We start from the raw sequence: 24155 nt of genomic DNA, 5'->3' as shown, positions 1-24155 counted from the left end.
CTATTCATATATTCCACAGATGCAGGGTACATCAGGTTGATTGTGGAGATTTAATCCGCTGCTCCTGAGGCTGCTGGGAGAGATTTCCCTTTCTCTTCTTTGTTCTCACAGCTCCCAGGGGCTCAGCTTTGGATTTGGCCCTGCCTCTGCGTGTAGGTCGCTGGAGGGTGTCTGTTCTTTGCTCAGACAGGACAGGGGGTTAAAGGAGCAGCTGCTTCGGGGGCTCTGGCTCACTCAGGCCGGGGCGGGGGGGGGGGGGGGGGTGGGTGGGGGGAGGGAGGGGCACGGAGTGCGGGGCAGGCCTGCAGCGGCAGAGGCCAGTGTGACGTTGCACCAGCCTGAGGCGCGCCGTGCATTCTCCCAGAGAAGTTGTCCCTGGATCCCGGGACCCTGGCAGTGGCGGGCTGCACAGACTTCCCGGAAGCGGGGTGTGGATAGTGACCTGTGCTCGCACACAGGCTTCTTGCTGGCGGCAGTAGCAGCCTTAGCAGTCTCATGCCCTCACTTTTCTCATGCCTGCATGGGGTCCGCACTTTTAGCCGCGGCTTGCGCCCGTCTCTGGAGCTCCTTTAAGCAGCGCCCCTAATCCCCTCTCCTCGCGCACCAGAAATCAAAGAGGGAAGAAAAAGTCTCTTGCCTCTTCGGCAGGTCCAGACTTTTCCCCGGACTCCCTCCTGGCTAGCCGTGGCGCAGTAACACCCTGCAGGCTGTGGTCATGCTGCCAACCCCAGTCCTCTCCCTGCGCTCTGACCGAAGCCTGAGCCTCAGCTCCCAGCCCCGCCCGCCCCGGCCCGTGAGCAGACAAGCCTCTCGGGCTGGTGAGTGCCGGTCGGCACCGATCCTCTGTGCGGGAATCTTTCCACTTTGCCCTCCGCACCCCTGTTGCTGCGCTCTCCTCTGCGGCTCCGAGGCTTCTTCCCCCCTCAGCCACCCGCAGTCTCCGCCCGCGAAGGGGCTTCCTAGTGTGTGGAAACCTTTCCTCCTCCACAGCTCCCCCCCCACTGGTGCAGGTCCCGTCCCTATCTTTTTGTCTCTGTTTATTCTTTTTTCTTTTGCCCTACCCAGGTACGTGGGGGGTTTCTTGCCTTCTGGGTGGTCTGAGGTCTTCTGCCAGCGTTCAGTAGGTGTTCTGTAGGAGTTGTTCCACGTGTAGATGTATTTCTGGTGTATCTTCCAGTTTATAAGAAAGCCAGCGCATAGACAATTTCACGCCATGGGAAAATAGAGAGATCAGTACAGAATAGAGACTTTCTGCATGACAACTGGCCAGGCCTTTTCACAAGTTGATATCACTGCTAGTTTTGGAGGGTCTCCTGCAGAGGCGGGGGCAACTGTGGCTCACCAAGGGACAAGGACGGTGGCAGCAAAAGTTCTGGGAAGTATTCCTTGGCGTGAGCCCTCCCAGAGTCTGCCGTTAGCCCCACCAAAGAGCCCAGGTAGTCTTAACCGTCTTATTGCCAAATAAAACACACGTACAGAAAACCCCACACAACAAACGCAGAGCTGAACCTTAGAAAATTATTAGGCAAATATTCTTTTTTTTCTATATTAATTGAAATTTATTAGTATCGGTCAATTTTATGCCTTCAGTATGGATTGTGTTTATTTCTGATTGTGGTGCACTGGCACATTTTCAAGGCTTAATACAATTTCAGGTTGCTTTTTACATGACAATAAATGTAATGAAGATAATGTCATATTTTATGACAGAAATACTTTTAATAATTTTTTATTTGAAGTATAATTGATTTATTATGTTGTGCTAATTTCTGCTGTAGTGACTCACACATATATATATTCTTTGTTTTTAATATTCTTTTCCATTATGGTTTATCTCAGGAGATTGGATATAGTTCCCTGTGCTATAGAGTAGGACCTTGTTGTTTATCCATTCTAAATGTAATAGTTTGCATCTACTAACCTCAATTTCCCAGTCCATCTCTCTCCCTCCCCCCAACCCCTTGGCAACCACAAGTCTGATCTGATCTCTATGTCTGTGAGTCTGTTTCTGTTTTGTAGATAGGTTCATTTGTGCCATATTTTAGGTTCCACGTACTAGTGATATCATATGGTATTTGTCTTTCCCTTTCTGACTCACTTCACTAAGTGTGATAATCTCTAGTTGCATCCATGTTGCTGCAAATGGCATTACTCCATTCTTTTTTATGGCTGAGTAGTATTCCACTGTATGCATGTACCACATCTGCTTTATCCATTCATCTATCTGTTAATGGACGTTTAGGTTCCATGTTTTGGCTACTGTGAATAGTGCTGCTATGAACACAGGGGTGTAGGTATGTTTTCGAATTATAGTTTTGTCCAGGTATATGCCCAGGAGTGGGACTGCTGTATCATATGGCAGGTTCTATTTTCAGTTTTCTGAGGAAACTCCATACTGTTCTCCATAATGGCTTTACCAACTTACATTCCCACCAACAGTGTAGGAGGGTTCCCTTTTCTCTACACCTGCTCTAGCATTTGTTATTTGTAGACTTTTTAATGATGGCCATTCTGACTGGTGTGAGGTGATGCCTTACTGTAGTTTTGATTTGTATTTGTCTAATAATTAGTGATGTTGAGCGTCTTTTCATGTGCCTACTGGCCATCTGTATGTCTTCTTTGGAGAAATGTCTATTAAGGTCTCTTGATAAGGCAAATACTCTTGAAACTGCCTCCCAATGCAAGAAACAGAAGAATAGAGCTAATTTAAAAATTTTTTGGACTAAGCACTCTGTTTCGCCAAACTTGAGTGTAACGCAGATTTGGAAAAGTGAAGTTCTGCATTTCAGAGTTACGATGGTCCACTTTTATGCTGAGGGCTGCTTAATCCCGACAATGAACTTGCAGTGAGCCTGTGACGGAGGGAGCGAGGAGGTCCTCCCTTCTCGTGGTGCATGTGAGGGCGGGGATGTGGGGTGCCTGGGCGTGTTGCTGCCAGACTCTCCCCGGGTGCCCTAACTGTGCCCTTGCTCCCGGGGTCAGCCTGTTTCTTGTGGCCACGGTGCTCCCAGGCGGTGCGTCCATCCACAGAGGTCACCCCACCCACCGTGAGGCCCCTCCTCCAAACTGCAGCCTGGAGGCCAGCCTGACCTCAGGGACTCCCAGCTCTGGGCAGGAGTCCCAACGCCCCTGCCAAGGTATGTGTCAGCCTCAGAGCAGCACACCATGTTTTGGTAACTCGCAAAGGCCGAATCCTAGAAAGACTGCGTGTTCCCGGCCACTGGCCGCCCAACCTTGGCGATGCTCGGCCCGCCTCTGGGGAGCCCAGTGCACCTGCTGAGAGGCAGCAAGGGCAGGACGCTCCCATCTGGCCCTGTCAACATATATTTCTAGGCTCAAGTCAGACTCGGGAAAGTATGGCTTTCTCCTGTCCCCACACCCTGGCCCCCCTGCACCCATGAAGAAGCAGTTGACCCAGGTTTTGATAGAAAAAATGAGAATCTTCAGTCAGAGAGGAACAGAAGCAAACCTGTGCTGCCCTAATCTAGCTCAGACCCGACCCTCTTTCTGAGGAAGGGTCGAGGAAGCTGGTCCTCCTCTCTCTCTTTTCAGAGCATTTGGAACAAACTTCCAAAATACCAGAGGCTGAGTGCAAACCTCCTTTGCTGTCATCAAGAGGAGTGATGAATCATGCAAACCACGCCGTTTCTCTCGTCTCAAAATACTGCATATATACTTACATTTAGTGTCATTTTACATGTGCAAGGTATTTTTTAAAAGAAATTCTTTTCTCTCTCTCTCTCTTTTTTCCAAACCAAAAACACCAGCTGTAAAACCCACTGCTTCCTTCCCCGCCAAGTCTGCAGCGGTAGGAGGTGGCGGAGGCAGACAGCCGGGGCCCGCTGTGCTCTGAGTCAGGCCTCCCTCTCGGTGACTCACTGCCTGCAGAACAAACTTAAAAGCTGGTGAATGGCACTTAGGGGCCCACAAGCATGCAGGGAGGCCTAAAATATTTGCAGAGGTGCACACTGCTCATGGGCTGAAAGGCCACTATGTAAATATCTGGGCCCCATTGGGGCAAGGCATCTTCAAAAGTGGCTTCTGCTTGTCGCATCAAGGCAGCAAGGAAGCAAAGACGTTCATTCAAAAGCAGCATGCAGGAACCACACCACAACTTCCTGGCCTCAGAGGGGAGACTCAGAAAAGGGCCACAGCTGCGGGTCCCGTGTTTCTCCTCCACTGCACGCTGCACAGGCTGGTTTTGTGATGGCCTACAATGTCAGCTTTCAGGCTGGGCAGACATGATCAGTTTTGTCTCTTTTGGCAAGGAAAGGCTTTTTTGGAAGACGCTCAGAAGGCAACCATAGTTACTAATGGAGCATGGCGAGCATGAGACAGAGGTAGTTATTACCCAGGCTTGACAAAAGAAGACAAAAACGCGAGATGGTTTTTGCATCAAGCCACAAATATGACTCCCAAAGACCCCCCCCCCCAGGTGAGTGCAGAAGCAGACCAGACACACATGATACCCCTTGCAGCATCTCCCTAAGATTCCCAGAAAGTCCCACACAAATGTGAAACCTGGCAACAACCCTATGACCAAAGGGGAGGCTGGGAGCCAAACTCCAGGCAGATTTTTCACTAACCACGCTGTCCACTGGGATGCACTCAGAAGAACATTCTTGGATTTCGCACCATTTGTGTTGCCCCCTCTGAGCCAGAATGGGACAGACAGTCCCCGAGAAGAAAGGAAATAGTTTCGTTTTACTCAGTTCCTTCGTTGGTGATGATCTGCCACCTGGGCAGGCAGGAATTATCTTCGAGGTCAGACAGAGAGTAGTTTCATCCTCCTTTTCTGCCTCTCTCTAAATGACAGAGTACAGATCCCAGCATGCAATACAGCGTGTGAGAGAGAAGCATGGCTGAAGGTGTGCACCATCTTCAGAGGTTTAATTGCTAGAGAAATTGCCATCAACAGTGGTAAAAAAGGGGAAGGTGCTGGGAGTGGCTGCTCAGAGGTCTGCAAACTACATTTGGTTTTCCAGCCTAATCAGAGATCCCCAAAGCTGAGCAGGACAACCACCCCAGGCTGGCTCAGAGACACCCCAGACAATGCCCACCAGCATGAGCGTCTGAGCCAGGCAGGCTCCTATCCCCGAGAGGAAGCTGCCAGCACCCAAGTGGGAGGCTAAGGACCCTGCGTTTACCTCATCTGATGGGCAAGACTGAGCCTGGATAGAGGGGTACTTCTCCATGTGATGGAAAAGTACCGGGCTTCCCTGGTGGCGCAGTGGTTGAGAATCTGCCTGCCAATGCAGGGGACACGGGTTCGAGCCCTGGTCTGGGAGGATCCCACATGCCGCGGAGCGCCTAGGCCCGTGAGCCACAACCACTGAGCCTGCGCGTCTGGAGCCTTGCTCCGCAACAAGAGAGGCCGCGATAGTGAGAGGCCCGCACACCGCGATGAAGAGTGGCCCCCTTTTGCCACAACTAGAGAAAGCCCACGCACAGAAACGAAGACCCAACACAGCAAAAATAAATAATAAACTACCCCCAACATCTTCTTTAAAAAAAAAAAAAAAAAAAAGTACCAACAAGGGGCCAATGAAAAGACAGTAGAGCCTGAAGGAGAGAAAAGCTGTCCTCAAGACTTGGAAATAGCAGATCTCTCTGAACATGACTGTTGTTGATTTTTCTACAAGAAACAGAGGCTGATCTTAGATAACAGCTGCGCTGTGTCCTCTGATAGATGCAAGAAGATATGGTCTCAATGGAACTGGCCGAAGAAGGAACTTAGAAGGAACAAAACAGTCTGAGATATAAGAAGAGATACAAAGAGAGCTGGTGAAAATAAGAAGATAATATAAAGTACCCAGAAGAGAAAAGGCAGAGTTAAAACTGCATTTGAAGAGAAAAAGGGCAGAATTGAGTAAGAAACAGCCTGTTGACCAAAGAGAGGAAGAGGTCACAAACATTTTGTTCTCAGGATCCCTTTATACTCAAAAATTATTGAGGACCCCAAAGAGCTTCAGTCTGAGTAGGGTACAGTTATTGATATGACTGCATTAGAAACTAAAACTGAGAAATTTAAAAATATTTATTAAAATTTTATTTTAAATAATGAGCCCTTTGCATGTTAACATAAATAACATTTTTAATGAAAAACTGCTTTCCAAATAAAAAAAATAGTGAGAAGAGAGTCACTGGCTTATATTTTGCAAGTCTCTTTAATGTCTGACTAAATGAAAGAAAACTGTATTCACATAGCTTTTAAAAAATTGAGACATAATTGACGTAACATTATACTAGTTTCAGGTGTACAACGTGCTGATTCAGTATTTGTATATACTGTGAAAGGATCACTACAGCAAGTCCATCACCACAGTTAAATTTTTTTTTTCTTGTGATGAGAACTTCTAAGATTTACTTTCTTAGCAACTTTCAAATATACAATATAGATTATTAACTATAGTCACCATGCTGTACATTATTCCCAGGACTTACTTTATTTTATAATTGGAAGTTTGTACCTTTTGACCCCCTTCACCCATTTCACCCACCCCACGCTCCCTCCCTCTAGCAACCACCAATATGTTCTCTGTATTTATGAGTTCATTTTTCTTCCTTTCAGAATCCACATAGAAGTGAAATTATACAGTATTCATCTTTCTCCGACTTATTTCGCTTAGCATGATGCCCTCAAGGTTCATCCACGTTGTCACAAATGGCAAGCTTTCTTTTTTATAATATCGAGTAATATTCCAGTGTGTGTGTCTTGGCTACTGTAAATAATGCTAGAATGAACGTTGGGGTGCATTTGTCTTTTTGAGTTAGTGTTTTCATTTCCTTTGGATAAACACCCAGAAGTGGAATTGCTGGATCATATGTTCTATTTTTAATTTTATGAGGAACCTCCACCATACTGTTTTCCATAGTGGCTGCATCAATTTACATTTCCCCCAACAGTGCACGAGGGTTCCCTTTTCTCCACATCCTTGCCAAGACTTGTTATTTCTTGTCTGATTGATAGTCATTCTAACGGGGGTGAGGTGATATCTCATTGTGGTTCTGATTTGCAATCCCTGATGACTAGTGACGTTGGGCACTTTTTCATGTACCTGTTGGCCATCTGTATGTCTTCTTTGGAAAAATGTCTATTCATTTCCTCTCCCCATTTTTTAATCAGATTGTTTGTGGTTTTGCTATTGAGTTGTATGAGTTCTTTATATATTTTGGATATTAACTCCTTATCAGATATATACTTTGTAAGTATTTTCTCCCATTCCATAGGTTTCCTGTTCATTTTGTCGATGGTTTCCTTTGCAGTGCAGAAGATTTTTAGTTTGATGTAGTCCCACTTATTTAATTTTGCTTTTGTTGCCTTTGCTTTCGGTGTCAAATCCAAAAAATCACCACCAAGACCAATGTCAAAGAACTTTTCACTGATGTTTTCTTCTAGGACTTTTATGGTTTCATGTCTCACATTCAAGTTTTTAGTACATTTTGACGTTTGTGTATGGTGTGATAGTGGTCCAGCTTTTGCATGTGGCTATCCAGTTTTCCCACCACTATTTGTTAAAGAGACTATTCTTTCCCCATTGTACATTCTTGGCTCCTTTTCTGTAAATACATTGACCGTGTATGTGCGGAACTATTTTGGGGTTCTCTATTCTGTTGCATTGATCTATGTGTCTGACGTTATGCTGAAGCCATGCTGTTTTTGTTACTATAACATTGTAATACAGTTTGAAATCAGGGAGCCTCCAGTTTTGTTCTTCTTTCTCAAAATTGCTTTACCTAATCAGAGTCTTTTGTGGTTCTATACAAATTTCAGGATTGCTTGTTCCATTTCTGTGAAAAATGCCATTGGAATTTTGACAGAGATTTATTGGATCTGTAGATTGCTCTGGGTAGTATGGACATTTTAACAATATTAATTCTTCCAACCCATGAACACAGAATATCTTTCCATTTATTTGCATCTTCTTCGATTTATTTCATCAGTGTCTTATAGTTTTTAGTGTATAGGTCTTTCACCTACTTGGATAAATTTTATTCCTAGGCATTTTATTCTTTTTGGTGTGATTGTAAATGGGATTATTTTCTTGTCTTCCTAATAATTCATTATTAATGTCTAGAAATGCATCAGCCATTTGTATATTAATTTTGTATCCTGCAACTTTACTGAATTTATTAGTTTAACAGGTTTTTTTTGGGGGGGGAGTCTTTATAAAGGGTTTTCTACATATATAATATCATGTCATCTGCAAATAGAGACGGTCTTACTTCTTCCTTTCTGATTTGGATGCCTTTTATTTCTTTTTTCTCACCTAATTACTCTCCCTAGGGCTTCCAGTACTATGTTGATTAAAACATACGGTGAGAGTGGGCATCCTTGTCTTGTTCCTGATTTTAGAGGAAAACCTTTCAGCTTTTCATCCTTGAGTATGATATTAGCTGTGGGCTTGTCATATGTGGCCTTTATTATGTGAGGTACTATCCTTTTAAACCCACTGTAATGAGATTTAAAAAAAAATCGAAACGGATGTTGAATTGTGTCAAAAGCTTTTTCTGTATCATCCATAGAGATTATAATGATTTTTGTTCTTCATTTTGTTAATGTGGTGTATCACATTGATTGATTTGAAGATTCAGAAGTGTTCTTCCATCCCTGGAATAAATCCCACTTGATCATGGTGTATGATTCTTGTAATTATTATTGAATTTGGTTTGCTAATATTTTGTAGAAAATTTTTGCACCTATGGTTATCAGGCTTATTGGCCTGGAATTTTCTTTTCTTGTGGTGTCCTTGTCTGGTTTTGTATTAGAGTACTGCTGGTCTTGTAAAATGAATTTGTGTTTCCTCCTCTTTATTTATTTTTTGGAAGAACTGGAGAAGGATTAGTATTAATTTTTCTTTCTTTCTTTTTTTTTTTTTTTTTTTTGCCACACAGCATGGCTTGTGGGATCTTAGTTCACTGACTAGGGATTGAAGCCAGGCCATGGCACCGAAAGTGCCGAGTCCTAACCACTGGACCACCAGGGAATTCCTGATTCCATCTTGATAGGTTGTATGTTTCTAGAAATTTATCCATTTTTTTCTAGGTTATCCAATTTTTTGGTGTATAATTGTTCACGGTAGTCTCTTAAGATCCTTTGTATTTCTGTGGTATCGGTTGTAATGTCTCTTCTTTCATTTCTGATTTTATTTATTTGAGTCCTCTGTTTCTTGGTGAGTCTAGCTAAAGGTTTGGCAATTTTGTTTATCATTTTAAAGAACCAGATTTTAGTTTTCTTGATCTTGTCTATTGCCTTTTAAGTCTTTGTTTCATTTATTTCCACTCTGATCTTTGTTGTGTCCTTCCTTCTACTAACTTTGGGCTTCATTTGTTCTTCTCTTTGTAGTTTCTTGAAGTATAAAGTTAGGTTGTCTATCTGAGATATTTCTTGTTTCTTGATGTAAGCATTTATCACTATAAACTTCCCTCTTAGAACTGCTCTTTTTCCATTATTTCACTTTCAGTCTCTGTGTGTCCTTACATCAGAAGTGAGCTTCTTATAGGCAGTACATAAGATGGCTCTATAGAGACACATTATAATTAAAATGTCAAAAGTTAAAGACAAGAGAATCTTAAAAGCTGTAAGAGGAAAACAACTTGTTACATACAAGGGAACTACTATAAGACTATCGGCTGATTTTCAGCAGAAACTTTGCAGGCCAGAGGCAATGGCAAGATATATTCAAAGTGCTAAAAGAAAAAAACTACCAACCAAGAATACTCTATGCCCAGAAAAGTTGTCCTTCAGAGTTGAAGGAGAGAGAAAGTTTTTCAGACAAGCAAAAGCTAAAGGAGTTCAGCATCACTAAACCAGCACTACAAGAAATGTTAAAGGGACTTCTTTTAAGTTGAAAAGAAAGGGCACTAATTAGTAACAGAAAAACATATGAAACTATAAATCTCAATGGTAAAGGTATATATATATATATGGTAAAATTTAGAATAATCGAATGTTGTAAAGGTGGTGGATTAATCACTTATAAAGCTAGTATGAAGGTTAAAAGACAAAAGCAGTAAAAATAACTATAACTACAATAATTAGTTAAGGGATACAGTAAAGTATGTAAGGATAAGGAGTAAAGTATGACAGGAAAAACAGAAAATGAAGTGGGGGGAGATTAAAAATGTAGACCTTTAGAACATAATGTAATCAACTTAAAATAGACTGTTATAAGTTGTTATGTGTAAGCCTCATGGTAATCACAAAGCAAAACCCATGGTAGATATACAAAAGAGAAAGTAATCTAAGCATACCACTAAAGAAAATTATCAAATCACAAAGGAAGAGAGCAAGAGAAGAAGAAAGGAACAGAAAAACTACAGCACGGTCAGAAAATAATTCACAAAATGGCAATGTGTGTGTGTGTGTGTGTGTGTGTGTGTGTGTGTGTAATTACTTTAAATGGAAATGGACTAAAGGCTCCAATCAAAATGCATAGAATGGCTGAAGATGTATTTTTAAGTAAAAACAAAAAAAACAGGTTTCAGAGCAGTATAGGTAGATGCACAGCTGTATTTTTGATCCTCTCCAAAGAGGAAAGAAACACATGCACACATGCACACACAAATGTATACACATACACACATCTGTGTATAAATGTATAGAAAAATCTGGAAGGACACACAGTGCTTACTTTGGGTGGGACAGAGGAGTGTTATGGGTTGAATTGTGTCTCTCCCAAATTCATAGGGAGTCCTAATCTCTTTCCTCAGAATGTGAACTTATTTGGGGATAGGTCTTTACAGAGATAATCAGGTTAAAATTAGCCATTAGAGTGGACCTTAATCCAGTATGACTGATATCCTTATAAACGGGAAATTTGGACACAGAGATACACAGAGAAGCTGATGTGAACAGTCCTAGCAAACTAGTACAAGGAGACACACCTTTTTAAACTTCTGTGGTGTATGACATTTTTATGACTATGTATATTACTTTTATAATAATCACAGCCCTCCCCCAAAACTGGGGAAAAAAATAAGAGGGCAAGACACAATGAGAGGAAAAGGGTACAAGGCATGACTATCACGTAACTGGCTTTATTCCTCCTTTATAAATTTACAGAGCCTGTCTCCTCCTACTCTCCACCCTCTACCCCACCTCCGCCCTGGCCCCAACACTGCCCTTTAGGGGGTCAGCTTGCCTGGAAGGAACCACTAACACAGGTGGCTGCTCTAGCTGAGGAGATGGTAGGGCCCTGATTTGCAAGGTCACAACTGGTATCTGGTGGTGCAAGATGTCACCAGGGTCCTCTCCCTTCACTCCACCCATCTGGTTCGGGCCTAAACAAACAGACGAAGTGTGCTATTTCTAACCAGCTAACCCCACAAATCAGAAAGCCCAACAGGCCTGCAATCAGAGTGCCTGCAAGCAGCCGGCACACTTTTACAAGCTCTGGCCCCTCGTTCACATGGATGGCGCTGCGGCAGCCTGTTTGAAAGCCACGCTCAAATAACAAACCACCCTGAATCCCTGGGAAACAGAACTCTTGTGACAACACTTTGTCCCCTGGGAAGATCTCCTGATTTTCTGGGGGGCGCCCACCATTAAGGGTGAGTGGTAACTAGCAACGGGAGTGCAGCAGGGAGAAACAGAGGCCCAGGAGCTGAGGCCACCGACTCACACCCCAAAGGCCGCAGAAGCGGAGCTGGAGGTTGAGGAAGGCGGCTCTGTACGGCAGGTTGTGTGCACTGGCTCCTAAGGAATCAGCCAGCCCTGTGCCCTTCCGCAGCCTTCGAGGGCTGTGAAGGGATCTGGGAGGGCCAGCAGCGAAGAAAAACCTAATTTAGAATTGCAGAGAGGTTCAGAAAAAGAAATCCCAACACACACATTTTGTAGGTCTACATACTCACAAAATATCCACAATGGCTTCAGCCTCCTGTACTTCCAAAGATGCTGTCCTTTCCAGTTCTTGGTGTTTCCTAGGGTCCCAGAATAGAGGAGGAATTGAGGAAGGAAGGAGCATTTTGAAGCACCTCCTGAGTATTGCACTGTAACGATAGTGTGAATTGTAATCATCGAGCCTCATGACATGCTGAGGGTGGCTATCCCACTTGTTACACCCAGGGAAACTGAGGCTCAGAAGGGTGACATCACTTGCCCAAGGGCTAACGGCTAGTAACTATCTAATGACTAGTAACGTGTTTCTCTACCCCTGCTTCCTCACCTGTGAAGTGGAAATGAACCCTCTACTCCGAAGAGGGTTGAAGGAGATGACGGATGTAGAGCCCAGCTCCTGGCTGAGCGCACAGGGCACCAGATGACAGATGAATCCTGTAGCAGCCCGGACTGGGCAAGGCTCTTCCTGGCGCCCACTTTTCAAGGCCACAAACGGAGCGGGTGGACAGAGCTATCAGTGAGGGCTGGCAAGGACCTGGGCTCTGCAGTCAGTCATCTGGTTTGGTCCTTGCCTCATGAGACCACAGGTGACCTTAGTTACTTACCCCTTCTAAGCCTCAGTTCCTCAACTTCAAATAGGGATGACAGGAGGGACGTGCCTTGGAGGGTGGCGTGAGGTCAGATCTCGGGCCCCCTGAAGCTCTGGACGTGCCTTCCAAGTTCTCTTTTTTTAAAAATCAGAGCCATTTATTCAGGATTGTCATAATCAGTAAATGAATATATACTGTCTCAGCAAATATTATTTTTCTACTTCACCAATTCTCCTTCAGAGCAATCCCCCTATTCCTTGACCATCAAACTTCTTGAAAACATGTTTTACGTTTGATGTTTTTATTGACTCCATGTTGACTCTTCACCCCCTATTAACCTGGTTTGTGCCCCTCCCAGTCTAATGGAAGAGCTCTTATGAAGTTCTCTAATCATCTCTTAATTACCAATCTTCACGGCTTGTTTCTCTCCATTCACTTTCTAATTCCCAGCATCTCCTGTTGCTTTTCACCTTTGCCAGTGGTTTGGAAAAGTCACCCTTTTTGGCAAGAGTCAAGACTAATGTGAAGGGACCCCTCTGCACATCTCTTTTTAAGGCCCCTACTTGGTTCTCTAGAGAAGAAGCTGAAATTTTCTTCTGTTACCCTTAAAGGACTCCACACTTTGTCACTGTAACATTTGCGTATCCAAAGATCCCATTTGGAACTGAAAGTGGGCCAAATATCACTAAAATCCAACCGCTCTGAGGAGACCAAGGATCTTGGAGTTTTAACAGTTGTGTTCTGTGAGAAACTATCTTCCAAACTCCACACAAACACACTCTTAAGGTTCAGCAGGAGTCAGTGGGAAACAACCCAGAGGAAGTACAGCGGCTCCCTCCGTGGAGCACGCTTGGGGGAAGCCAGGCCGAGGAAGAGGGGGTGTTCCCTGGGCGGTGATACAGCATTCTTTTCACTTGAGGCATCTGAGCCCAAGGAGCTGCAGTCTCCCCCGGGGAATATGACATAACCAGAGGCGGGAAGGGCCTCAAGAACAGACCGGTGTCCACACATCCTCCTCAAAAGGAAACCCCTTCCCATCCTGTGTGCGAGAGCTCCCACGTCCGCAGAGGCTCGAACGCCACCGTCTCCAGACAAACATCCCAAAGCCAGCGATCTCATAGGATGTGTTTATATTTACACGGTACATTTTAAAGCAATGGCTACATTGGTCATACATATTAGAAACCATAAAAAAAAGTTAAGAACTAAAATGTACATCATACACTTGTATATATATTTTTTACACAGAGGTAAAAAGGCTTATTATAAAAAAATCAATACAACGGGGCTTTTAGTATACAGGTAAAGAATGAATTACGCTTCAGGCACTTTAATTTGTTAATGTGAGCAAATAGCTTGGTGGGTTTTTTTGGGGGGGGGTGGGGGGGAGGTTCGGGGAAAGCTTCCAAACAAACTCTTTTGGTTAATGTTTTGTTACCACAGATACAAAAATAAAATCTGAATAATTTCTCTTAGGTGGTTGACATCAGTATGGCAAAGCTGACTGGGAAAATACTACACACTGTTCGGCTGCAGTGTGGCAATTAGAGAGAGACGTATTTACATAAATGTCCCCGTGGCTGTCCTTGTACCTTCTACACAAACCAAAAAGGATACGCGGAGTAAGAGTCACTAGCGTTAACTCTTCGAAGGGGTGGAAAAGGACAAGGGGTAAAGGAAGATAGAAACAGATAACGAATAAACAGAGAGGGCAAACAAAAGCGTCTGGGATAGGTATATTCTTACTGAAATAAATAGGGACGCTTGAACTGAGGTCTAACAAAACATACATTAGTGTTGTGCTTTGTAGAGAGGAGACCTTGAGAAAGACCCTGAGAAAATGCCTCAGGACGGGGGAGAAGATGGTCTTTCGACAGCATTTGGAGGCTGGCTGAAGGTTTCTAGATGTTCTCCAGGCTGGGAAGTGGCTCTGTTCTTGCATCACCAGATTAACAGCTCTCTGCTCCTTTCCCAGACTGGAAGACCCAAACCAGTCACTTCGACAAATGAAAACGTCTACCAACAAACTCATAAGCACACTGGGTATTTACATCGGTGATCTGATCAAGAACTGCAAAGGGCTCTCAGGTGAGCTGAAAACATTCCCAGGAAGGTAAGTGTGGCTAGCACTTTCCCAATATGAGTGGCAGACTAGAAAAAAAAGTCCCTTTCCTTGGAGACTGATGTCCTGTGTGCAATTGAGAAGGGATGGGGGGAGTGGGGAGAGAGGAATGAGGCCATGCACTCAGCTGGCGATAATCACAGGAAGATCATGGTGGGAAGAGCCAGCGCTGACAAGCCTGTCCCCTATGGTCTCCACGGCGTTCTGATTGTACTATGCTAGGTACAGGTAACCACTCTTCACTTTTCCTCTTTCTGCAATAACATTTGGCTATTCCTTGCAATATATTAGAAAAATACTCTTTTCCAGCTAATTAGAAGCCTCCTATGTGGCAAGGCGACAGGTGGACCCAGCCTGCTGACCTAACCATCCGTGCACCCAAAGTGGCAAGTTTGGGTTTGCAGGAGAAAGACACTTAGGCATCGGAAGGGTTTTTACATATGGCCTTGTTTTTTCCCAAGTGTAAACGAAGAATTTGGTGACGTGAAATTGAGTCCAAAATGAAAACAAAAACACAAACCCATGAACAAAATGCAACCCACCACTCTTCAAATTGATGACATTTAAAATTTCCCCCAGTTAATAATAGAAAATAGCCACTGGGGGGAAAAAAGCTCCCGTAAGTTTTATTTACAACCTTTAGCGTTTCTCAACTGGACCGTGTTCGGGAGAACACTGGTTTGGTTTGAAGAGACTATTTGGTTTGCAAAACAATAAGCAAAATTCCTTACTTCATTAGCGGTTTCTTCTGATATTGCTAAATTTTTACAAGTGGCGGTGACATAATTTTAAAAAGTTCTCCTTTAGGGGTAACCAGGGAGGCTCGGAGAAACCTGGAATCCCCCTTTCTAGCCCTGGTCTGAGAGGATGCGATGCAGTTTAAAGAATTTTCCTGATTCTCGCAAGTTAATCTGAAGTTAAGGCTCAGTTCTCAGTCATTTTACGAGAGAATGTTTTGCATCAGTGAGTAACTGACCGACTTTTTTGGGGGGAGGGGTGTGGAGACAGAAGATGATGATGGGCTCAAGGTAGAAACTGCAGCTTACATGGGAAGTTTGGCTTTAGAAAAGTTAAAGCGATCTCGTTTTGTGGTAGAAGTTTGTTAACTAGCTCACCTCCTATACATAATCACTGACTGCAGGTTAAAATACATCTGGCAGGGTTTCATCATTCTGACATTCCATTTCCACAGGAACCTGAGGAAGCAAACTCGTCAGCCACAGGCAAGCTCAACCAAGAGAAAGATGGTCTTCGGAGCTCCTGGAAAAACCAACGACAAAACCCACCCAAAAATCAGCAGTTCCCACTGAAGGTGCCTTGGAACTGGAAGAGGTGGGCAGGAAGGACATGAAATCAACACCTGGATGATGAGACGGTTAGCTTGATTACAGATTGTTAATAATACACGAGGGTCTAGGCGGCGGTTCCTCGCCTTAGAACACTGTGTGCGCACACGTGGGTGAGACTGATGCAGGGGTGCAGAGTCCACCAGGCAGGTTCCCCAGGCTGGAACGGTGCCTTGGGTACCCAGGAGCGGGCAGAGATGAGAGGATGGAGGAGACAAGTCCCCTTAGGGCTGTGGATGGAGGGCGGTGGGGAGGGAAACCGAGTCACACAGCTGCTTTGTGCTTCCCACCACAGCACCTGCACATCACTCCGCAGTGGTAGCAGGCCCGCAGGGGCAGGTAACAGCACATACAGGGGGCCAAGAAAGACAAGGCGATAAGGGCCATCCACCGGAGGCAAAACTTCTCGTCGCTAGTATCGCACGAGCACGGGTCTGTATAGTCCCCCTCGGGGTCTGACATACAGTGATAGAGCATGCTGTCCGCACACCACATACAGCTCACCCGGCGGATGCAAGTTCTCACGGAGTCGGGCGCGTCCTGACAGTGGCCCCTCCGGTTCTCCTCGTGGTTGAACATGTCGCGGCAGTACTCGCACCGAGAGCGCTCCCCGTCCTCTTTCCGCCGCCGGGACTTGCCCCGGGAGGGCTGGGTCTTGATCACGCTGCCTCCGCGCCCTTTAGGGTCCTCGCCGAGGCCAAAGTCTGAGGAGTCCACGTAGGGGTAGTTGTAGTCGTGCTTGGGGACCTCGCCCTTGGCGAAGCGCACGTAGGAGTCCGCGTCCTCCGAGGGGTCCGGGTATTTGCCCCTCACCGGCGCGTGCCGGTAATCCTCGTAGCCCGTCATCCAGATCTTCTCCCGGGGGTTGATGCGCACGATCTCCTCGTCGTCGTCCGGGAAGCTCACCTGGCGGTAGGGCCTTGGCATCGGCTGCCCCAGGAAAAAGGAGGCGTTACTTCATAGCAGTGGCAAAACAAACCTCCGATACGCATCTTTCACCTTGGCAAAGGCATTGCTTTAAGGAACTGACCCATCCTGTAATTACTGAACAGCTTGTGGGTCAAAGATGTATTTCAAATTGTGAGTCCCAATCCCTTCCTGGGTCAGGAAGTCAATTTAATGGGTGGAGACCAGCATTTCCCCCCTTTCTGTTGCAGTATTACCATATATGGGGGGAGGAAGTATACACAGCGTAAGAGTAAAGTGAATTTTCAGAAGCTGGACATGCCCAGATCAGAAAGCAGAACTTGAGGCCTCCCTAGAATATCCTCAACCTCCCTTCTGTGACCCCCACCCCTAAGGTAAGGAACAGTGACCCCTAAGGAACATTGATTTCTAACAGCTTAGATTAGTTTCACCTGTTTTTGTACAGCATGCTCTCTTTTTTAAGACTGGTTTCTTTTTTGTTCAGAGAAACAGCAGAACACTGGAGTGCACTGCATGTTACAAGGTAAGTACCCTTGTTATCTTTGTGTACATAACATGTGCCTACTGGGCCATGATATAAAACGCATGTGTCACTGTGGGTCACGTGCAAAACAGCAAACTATGAGGCTCAGAAGTACCTTGTAATCTGGCTGGGAAGATAAGATGTTGAGATATGTTGAGATATGCAAAGGGTAAGAGTACAGGCTCCAGAGGCCAACTGTGTTTGAATCCTGCCAGGATCTCACAGGTGGTGAGCAGCAGAGCTGGAATCTGAGCCCGGGATGGCCCAACCCAGGGCCACACCCTCTAGCCTTCAAACCCAACCTGCATCCCTTAGGGAGGAATAGTCATCTCTGCAGGTTGTCCCGTTACAGTTTGCATCAGTGCCTTGTCCAGAGGAGCAGGTGCTGAATACATAGTTATTGAGTGGATGCAGGTAAGCCTGCCTTGCACAGGGCATCCCAGTTGTGGCAAACAATGAGATTTTCCACCTTCGACGCCCTTTGAGCATGAAGGCTTTTTTGTACGCGGGCCTCTCACTGCTGCGGCCTCTCCCGCTGCAGAGCACAGGCTCCGGACATGCAGGCCCAGTGGCCATGACTCACAGGCCCAGCCGCTCCGCGGCATGTGGGATCTTCCCGGACCAGGGCACGAACCCGTGTCCCCTGCATCAGCAGGCAGACTCTCAACCACTGCGCCACCAGGGAAGCCCCGAGCATGAAGGCTTTTTAAGGGATGAGGAGCATGGCTCTGAGCAAACCCACTGGAGTGGAATTCGGACCATGAAATTTACCAGCAAGTCGCTAAGCCTCAGACTTGGTTTCCCTGACGAGCAAACTGCATAGGGCTACTGCTACTGAAAGAATGAAGAGAAAGAATCTGTGCGGTGTCAGCATAGGGCCGGTCACACAGGATGTGCTTGGTACCTGTTGCCAACATTGTCATTATAATATTGTCCTAGAATTTATCACATGGTGATTAGCTTTACTCATCACTTCCCACCAGAGCAAGGGCCACGTCTCACAGGCTCTGATTTGCCCTAATTCCTGCCAGATTCTTCATGTCAGAGTTTCCCCAACTTTGGCAAATCACAATCCTTCATTATTTCAAAACAAATCTTGGGAGCTGACACAGACTTTGCTAATAATTTATTTTGCAAAGTAAGGAGAATCAAAAAGTCAATTCCCATCTATTGCTCCCATAATGTGATTTTAAAAAAGAACTTTTAATGCCAAAAATATTAGGAAGCACACACAGTAAAATGGATTTTGAAAAAAAGTCATATAAATCTATGTTATAAAACCTCAGTGCCTCGTGCTTTTTCTCTTTTCAAAGCAGACTGGTGGCCACATCACCCACGTGGGCACCCGTCCACACCCCACAGTTTGAGAACCTGCTCTGAAAGACGGCCGCTTGGTAAATATTTGTTGAATTACCGAATTCCAGCTACAGCTCCCCAAGCAAGCCTGGGCCTGCAGCCCGCGATGCCAGGGCGCTCAAGCCAAGTGTACAGTATTCTGTGGTCCCAATCGCAGTCCTGTGCTTTCACACAAAGCCGGGAGGCCCTCTGGACACAGGAATGCATAGTGTTAGCGTATGCTAAGGCACAGTATGCTACCAGGAGGTAGCATAGTGTCCTGCGTGAGCGGAGACCTGCATTTGCATCTTCTTCCAGCAGGGACTCTGTCTCCCTAAGCCTCGAGCGTCCCCATCTCTCAACTGGGGATGCGGAGGACCTGCTTGTGAGTGATTTGTGAGGATTAAAGGAGATAAAGCACATGAAGGGCTTGGCGAGGTGCCCAGCGCACAGAAGACTCTGCGTTGAGGGTGAGTCGCCTGCACCACCTCCAATATGGGGGCGGAGGTACTAAGCAGGAGAAGAGGCCTAGGCTCTGGCGTGTGGCTGAACGCCAGGGGAAGGAGGCTGTTCCGGGATCAGGAGCCGCCCACCCCATGACCCCCCAGGAACGAGACCGCTGCTCACCTGTTCGAGGTGATAGTGGTCCGTGGGGTATGGGTCGTGGAGGTGGCCCAGGGTATAAATCCTCCGGTGCTCACAGGACGTGGGGGAGGAGACTGTGCGAGGAGGTTGTTCCCTCTTCTGAGACGAATTAGAAGAACTGTCTGTAGCTGTCTGTGTAGAAGGAGATAGCCGTGAGTTAATTAAAAAAACAAAAACCAAACCCGCACAAAAACCTAACACACCGTCTACGCACACTGGTGGCGTCTCGCTGGATTCCCCAGAATCTTGAGTTTATCCTGGCTCTGGGAGGCCAGAGGACCCCTGAAGGGCCAGGTTGTTTAAACACGGCGGGCAGAGAAACCCAGCCACAGACCCTGGAAAGCTGGGTTTGTTTTCTCAAACTGTGGGAGCAGTGACCGGCTTTGGGGAAGGGCTCACCGCACCAGGCCTGCTGCTGGTGCGCTCCAGCTGGATCAAGAATGGTCACCTGTTTGTGGCCCTGGCTGCGAGGTCCTCGGGTAAGCAGAGGAGATGCAAACAGGCAACAATCAAACCCATATGTTCCTTTGTGGGGCTAATCCCAGCCTGGGAACGTCTCAGAGATGAAGGATACCTCGGGGGTATCATAGGTACTGGCTTTCCAGGAAGAAATTTTGTAATCTTCGGCTCGGAGGCAAGCCTGGGGGGGTCACCATCTCTGGACAGGGAGAGCAGAGCTGTTTTCCCAGTAGAGGCGACGAGTTCAGATTGGAGCCTGCATGATGGTGTCTTAGGAAGGTGATCAGCTATCAGAATGGACTGTGGCTGTGGACAGAGCACAGGCCCTCTCGCCTCCCTGTATGCCCACCACCTAAGTGCTCCATGCTCCCCGGTGACCCCAGGTGACGGTCTCATAAAGACTTTTGTCAAGTACAGCTGACAACTGCCTTTAAAACCAGGGCCCCTCAGAATTCTCACTACACCTCTACTTCCTTAGAGTGATGGACCCCACCCGCCCCTTTTTTTTCCGCAAATAAATGCAAAGGTTTTCCTTGATATCTAGGTGTCCTGTTTCTGGTAAATATCTAGGAACTCCTCCTTTGCTGTTGCTTCTCACTCTTATATTCCCCTTATCGTATTTGCTTATTTATCTCCTTTTATTTTCCTGTTTTTTGTTCGTGTCATAGATCCTCCAAAGAGCAAGGTAAGGTTGAAACAAACAGACTTATAAAAGTTATTCCCCCCCCATTTATAAAGTAATAAATGCTTAGAAAAATGGGAGTATAAGTATCCAGGAAAAAGAAAAGACATCCGTATTTCCATCATGCAGCACAACTGATGTTAATTTTTAAAACCTGGAGGACACGTGCAGCATGCCTTGGGAAACCCAAGCCTCCTGGATTTTTCTTTGATTCTGTTTGGTTCATGTGCTGCAGGGCTGATGCTGTTTCCAGTCCCACAATCCAGTGACTAATTCAGATATGGACACCCACACAGTCCTCCCTGAGGCAATATGGAGAGATTTCTGATGGAGAGGTCAGAAAAGATGCTGTCTGTCTCTATCTCTGAAGTTAAGAGCTAAGGGTCCTGTAAGCCTGGAATCCTGGTGAGGCGGCAGGGAAAGAAACTGTGAGGATGAAGTGAGGCAAAACCAAGGGAAGAAGGCCCCCGCAGATACCGCTTGAGCTTCTAGATCCCTCCAAGCCTGAATCCTGATCCACCCTAAGATGTCCCAAAGGTAAGAGCCAACTCCCTTTGATAATTTAACCCAGAATGCGTTGGGTTCGGCCCTTGGGTGCACCTTTCCCCCATTCCCGATTCCTTCTCTGTGGCAGCCTTCCACCTGCATCACATTCCTGGCCTCTCTCTTGCCTCACTCCTCTGCAGCAGGTGGAATGGAACAGGGTGTCCAGAGCCTGCTACTTCCCTCTACCTCTTGGGAGCCACCCAACTGGCAAACTGCATGTGCTGGCAACCATTCTTGGGACAGTGCGGTCTACTTGGAGGTCGAGGGCCCACCCCACTGCGGGGAGGGTGTGGAGACCCCAGCGCACGTGTGCCTGGTGGGGCAGGTCTGTCTAATCCTGGGGTCTGTTCCTGGAATGTCCACTTGCCACAGGTGTAAGCCAGCACTAACCTCATCAGTAAAGAAAGGGCTCCTATCGTTTTTTCTCAATTGGTTCAGAACTCAGATAGGAAAGAGTTGCTATTTACCCCTCAAATCCCAGCAACTGAAAGAGACCAGACTGATACACAAGAATTTTTACTTTCTTCCAAACTCTGGTCTGTCCTCCAAGTCTCACCCACCCTTTCCTTATGTCTTTGCAGATCCTGCCTCCCTCTTTTAACACACCGGTGGTTGCAAGTTGACAGCATGACAAAGCAAACAACCCTTAACAGTCTCACATTATGTGAAGGCTTATGATGTGCCAGGCCCTGGCTACATGTGAACACCACTGCAGGCAAAATATTGTCTCCACATCACACTCAGGAAAACACAGACTCGGAGAAATTCGGGATCCTGCCGACCGGAGGCAGGCAACCACTGGCAGAGCTGGACAGAAATGCAGACCCTGCCCTCCAAGCGCGGTGGGATCTCAACGCACCACATCGCTGCTTTGCAAACCCTGGAGAGCCCACGCCAGTGCCTGCTCTGTGTTAATCTTGATGAGATTAATACGAGTACAACTATTCCAAGTAAGACAGTGTGCCCTGACTCATACAAACTCAGGAGAAAAGGGGATGGTGTCTCAGAATACAAAGGTTTCAAAATAAAATGGACAACCTGGAAGAAATGGACAAATTCTTAGAAATGCACAACCTGCCAAGACTGAATCAAGAAGAAATAGAAAATATGAACAGACCAATCACAAGCACTGACATTGAAACTGTGATTAAAAATCTTCCAACAAACAAAAGCCCAGGACCAGATGGCTTCACAGGCGAATTCTATCAAACATTTAGAGAAGAGTTAACACCTATCCATCTCAAACTCTTCCAAAATATAGCAGAGGGAGGAACACTCCCAAACTCATTCTACGAGGCCACCATCCCCTTGATACCAAAACCAGACAAGGATGTCACAAAGAAAGAAAACTACAGGCCAATATCATTGATGAACATAGATGCAAAAATCCTCAACAGAATACTAGCAAACAGAATCCAACAGCACATTAAAAGGATCATACACCATGATCAAGTGGGGTTTATTCCAGGAATGCAAGGATTCTTCAATATACGCAAATCAATCAACGTGATACACCATGTTAACAAACTGAAGGAGAAAAACCATATGATCATCTCAATAGATGCAGAGAAAGCTTTCGACAAAATTCAACACCCATTTATGATAAAAACTCTGCAGAAAGTAGGCATAGAGGGAACTTTCCTCAACATAATAAAGGCTATATATGACAAACCCACAGCCAACATCGTCCTCAATGGTGAAAAACTGAAAGCATTTCCACTAAGATCAGCAACAAGACAAGGTTGCCCACTCTCACCACTCTTATTCAACATAGTTTTGGAAGTTTTAGCCACAGGAATCAGAGAAGAAAAGGAAATAAAAGGAATCCAAAACGGAAAAGAAGTAAAGCTGTCACTATTTGCAGATGACATGATACTATACATAGAGAATCCTAAAGATGCTACCAGAAAACTACTAGAGCTAATCAATGAATTTGGTAAAGTAGCAGGATACAAAATTAATGCACAGAAATCTCTGGCATTCCTATACACTCATGATGAAAAATCTGAAAGCGAAATCAAGAGAACACTCCCATTTACCACTGCAACAAAAAGAATAAAATATCTAGGAATAAACCTACCTAAGGAGACAAAAGACCTGTATGCAGAAAATTATAAGACACAGATGAGAGAAATTAAAGATGATACAAATAGATGGAGGGATATACCATGTTCTTGGATTGGAAGAATCAACATTGTGAAAATGACTCTACTACCCAAAGCAATCTACAGATTCAATGCAATCCCTATCAAACTACCACTGGCATTTTTCACAGAACTAGAAAAAAACATTTCACAATTTGTACGGAAACACAAAAGACCCCGAATAGCCAAAGCAATCTGGAGAACGTAAAACGGAGCTGGAGGAATCAGGCTCCCTGACTTCAGGCTATACTTAAAAGGTACAGTAGGGCTTCCCTGGTGGCGCAGTGGTTGGGAGTCCGCCTGCCGATGCAGGGGACATGGGTTCGTGCCCCGGTCCGGGAGGATCCCACGTGCCGCGGAGCGGCTGGGCCCGTGGGCCATGGCCGCTGAGCCTGCGCGTCCGGAGCCCGTGCGCCACAACAGTGAGAGGCCCGCGTACCGCAAAAAAAAAAAAAAAAGGTACAGTAATCAAGACAGTATGGTGCTGGCACAAAAACAGAAAGATCAATGGAACAGGATAGAAAGCCCAGAGATAAAGCCACGCACACATGGTCACCTTATCTTTGATAAAGGAGGCAGGAATGTACAGTGGAGAAAGGACAGTCTCTTCAATAAGTGGTGCTGGGAAAACTGGACAAGTACATGTAAAAGTATGAGATTAGATCACTCCCTAACACCATACACAAAAATAAGCTCAAAATGCATTAAAGACCTAAATATAAGGCCAGACACTATCAAACTCTTAGAGGAAAACATAGGCAGAACACTCTATGACATAAATCACAGCAAGATCCTTTTTGACCCACCTCCTAGAGAAATGGAAATAAAAACAAAAATAAATGGGACCTAATGAAACTTCAAAGCTTCTGCACAGCAAAGGAAACCATAAACAAGACAAAAAGACAACCCTCAGAATGGGAGAAAATATTTGCAAATGAAGCAACTGACAAAGGAGTAATCTCCAAAATTTATAAGCAGCTCATGCAGCTCAATAACA

General features: G+C 45.6%; 1 protein-coding gene across 2 annotated transcripts in view; it reads right to left on the bottom strand.

The window, feature by feature from the left end:
* Window positions 1–13544: 13544 nt before the first annotated feature.
* SPRED2 (sprouty related EVH1 domain containing 2) overlaps window positions 13545–24155 on the bottom strand; it is a 122990-nt gene continuing 112379 nt past the window's right edge. For both annotated transcript variants that reach the window (XM_033838440.2, XM_019943257.3), the window contains exons 5-6: window positions 19310–19459; window positions 13545–16827 (exon numbers count right to left, since the gene is read on the bottom strand). In XM_033838440.2, coding sequence (XP_033694331.1) covers window positions 16162–16827; window positions 19310–19459 — 816 coding nt within the window. In that variant the 3' untranslated portion in view covers window positions 13545–16161. The remainder of the gene's footprint in view (window positions 16828–19309; window positions 19460–24155) is intronic.

The sequence above is a fragment of the Tursiops truncatus genome, chromosome 14 (genome assembly GCF_011762595.2).
Source record: "Tursiops truncatus isolate mTurTru1 chromosome 14, mTurTru1.mat.Y, whole genome shotgun sequence".
NCBI classification, from domain to species: Eukaryota; Metazoa; Chordata; class Mammalia; order Artiodactyla; family Delphinidae; genus Tursiops; species Tursiops truncatus.
This window is presented reverse-complemented; position numbering and strand designations above follow the sequence as displayed.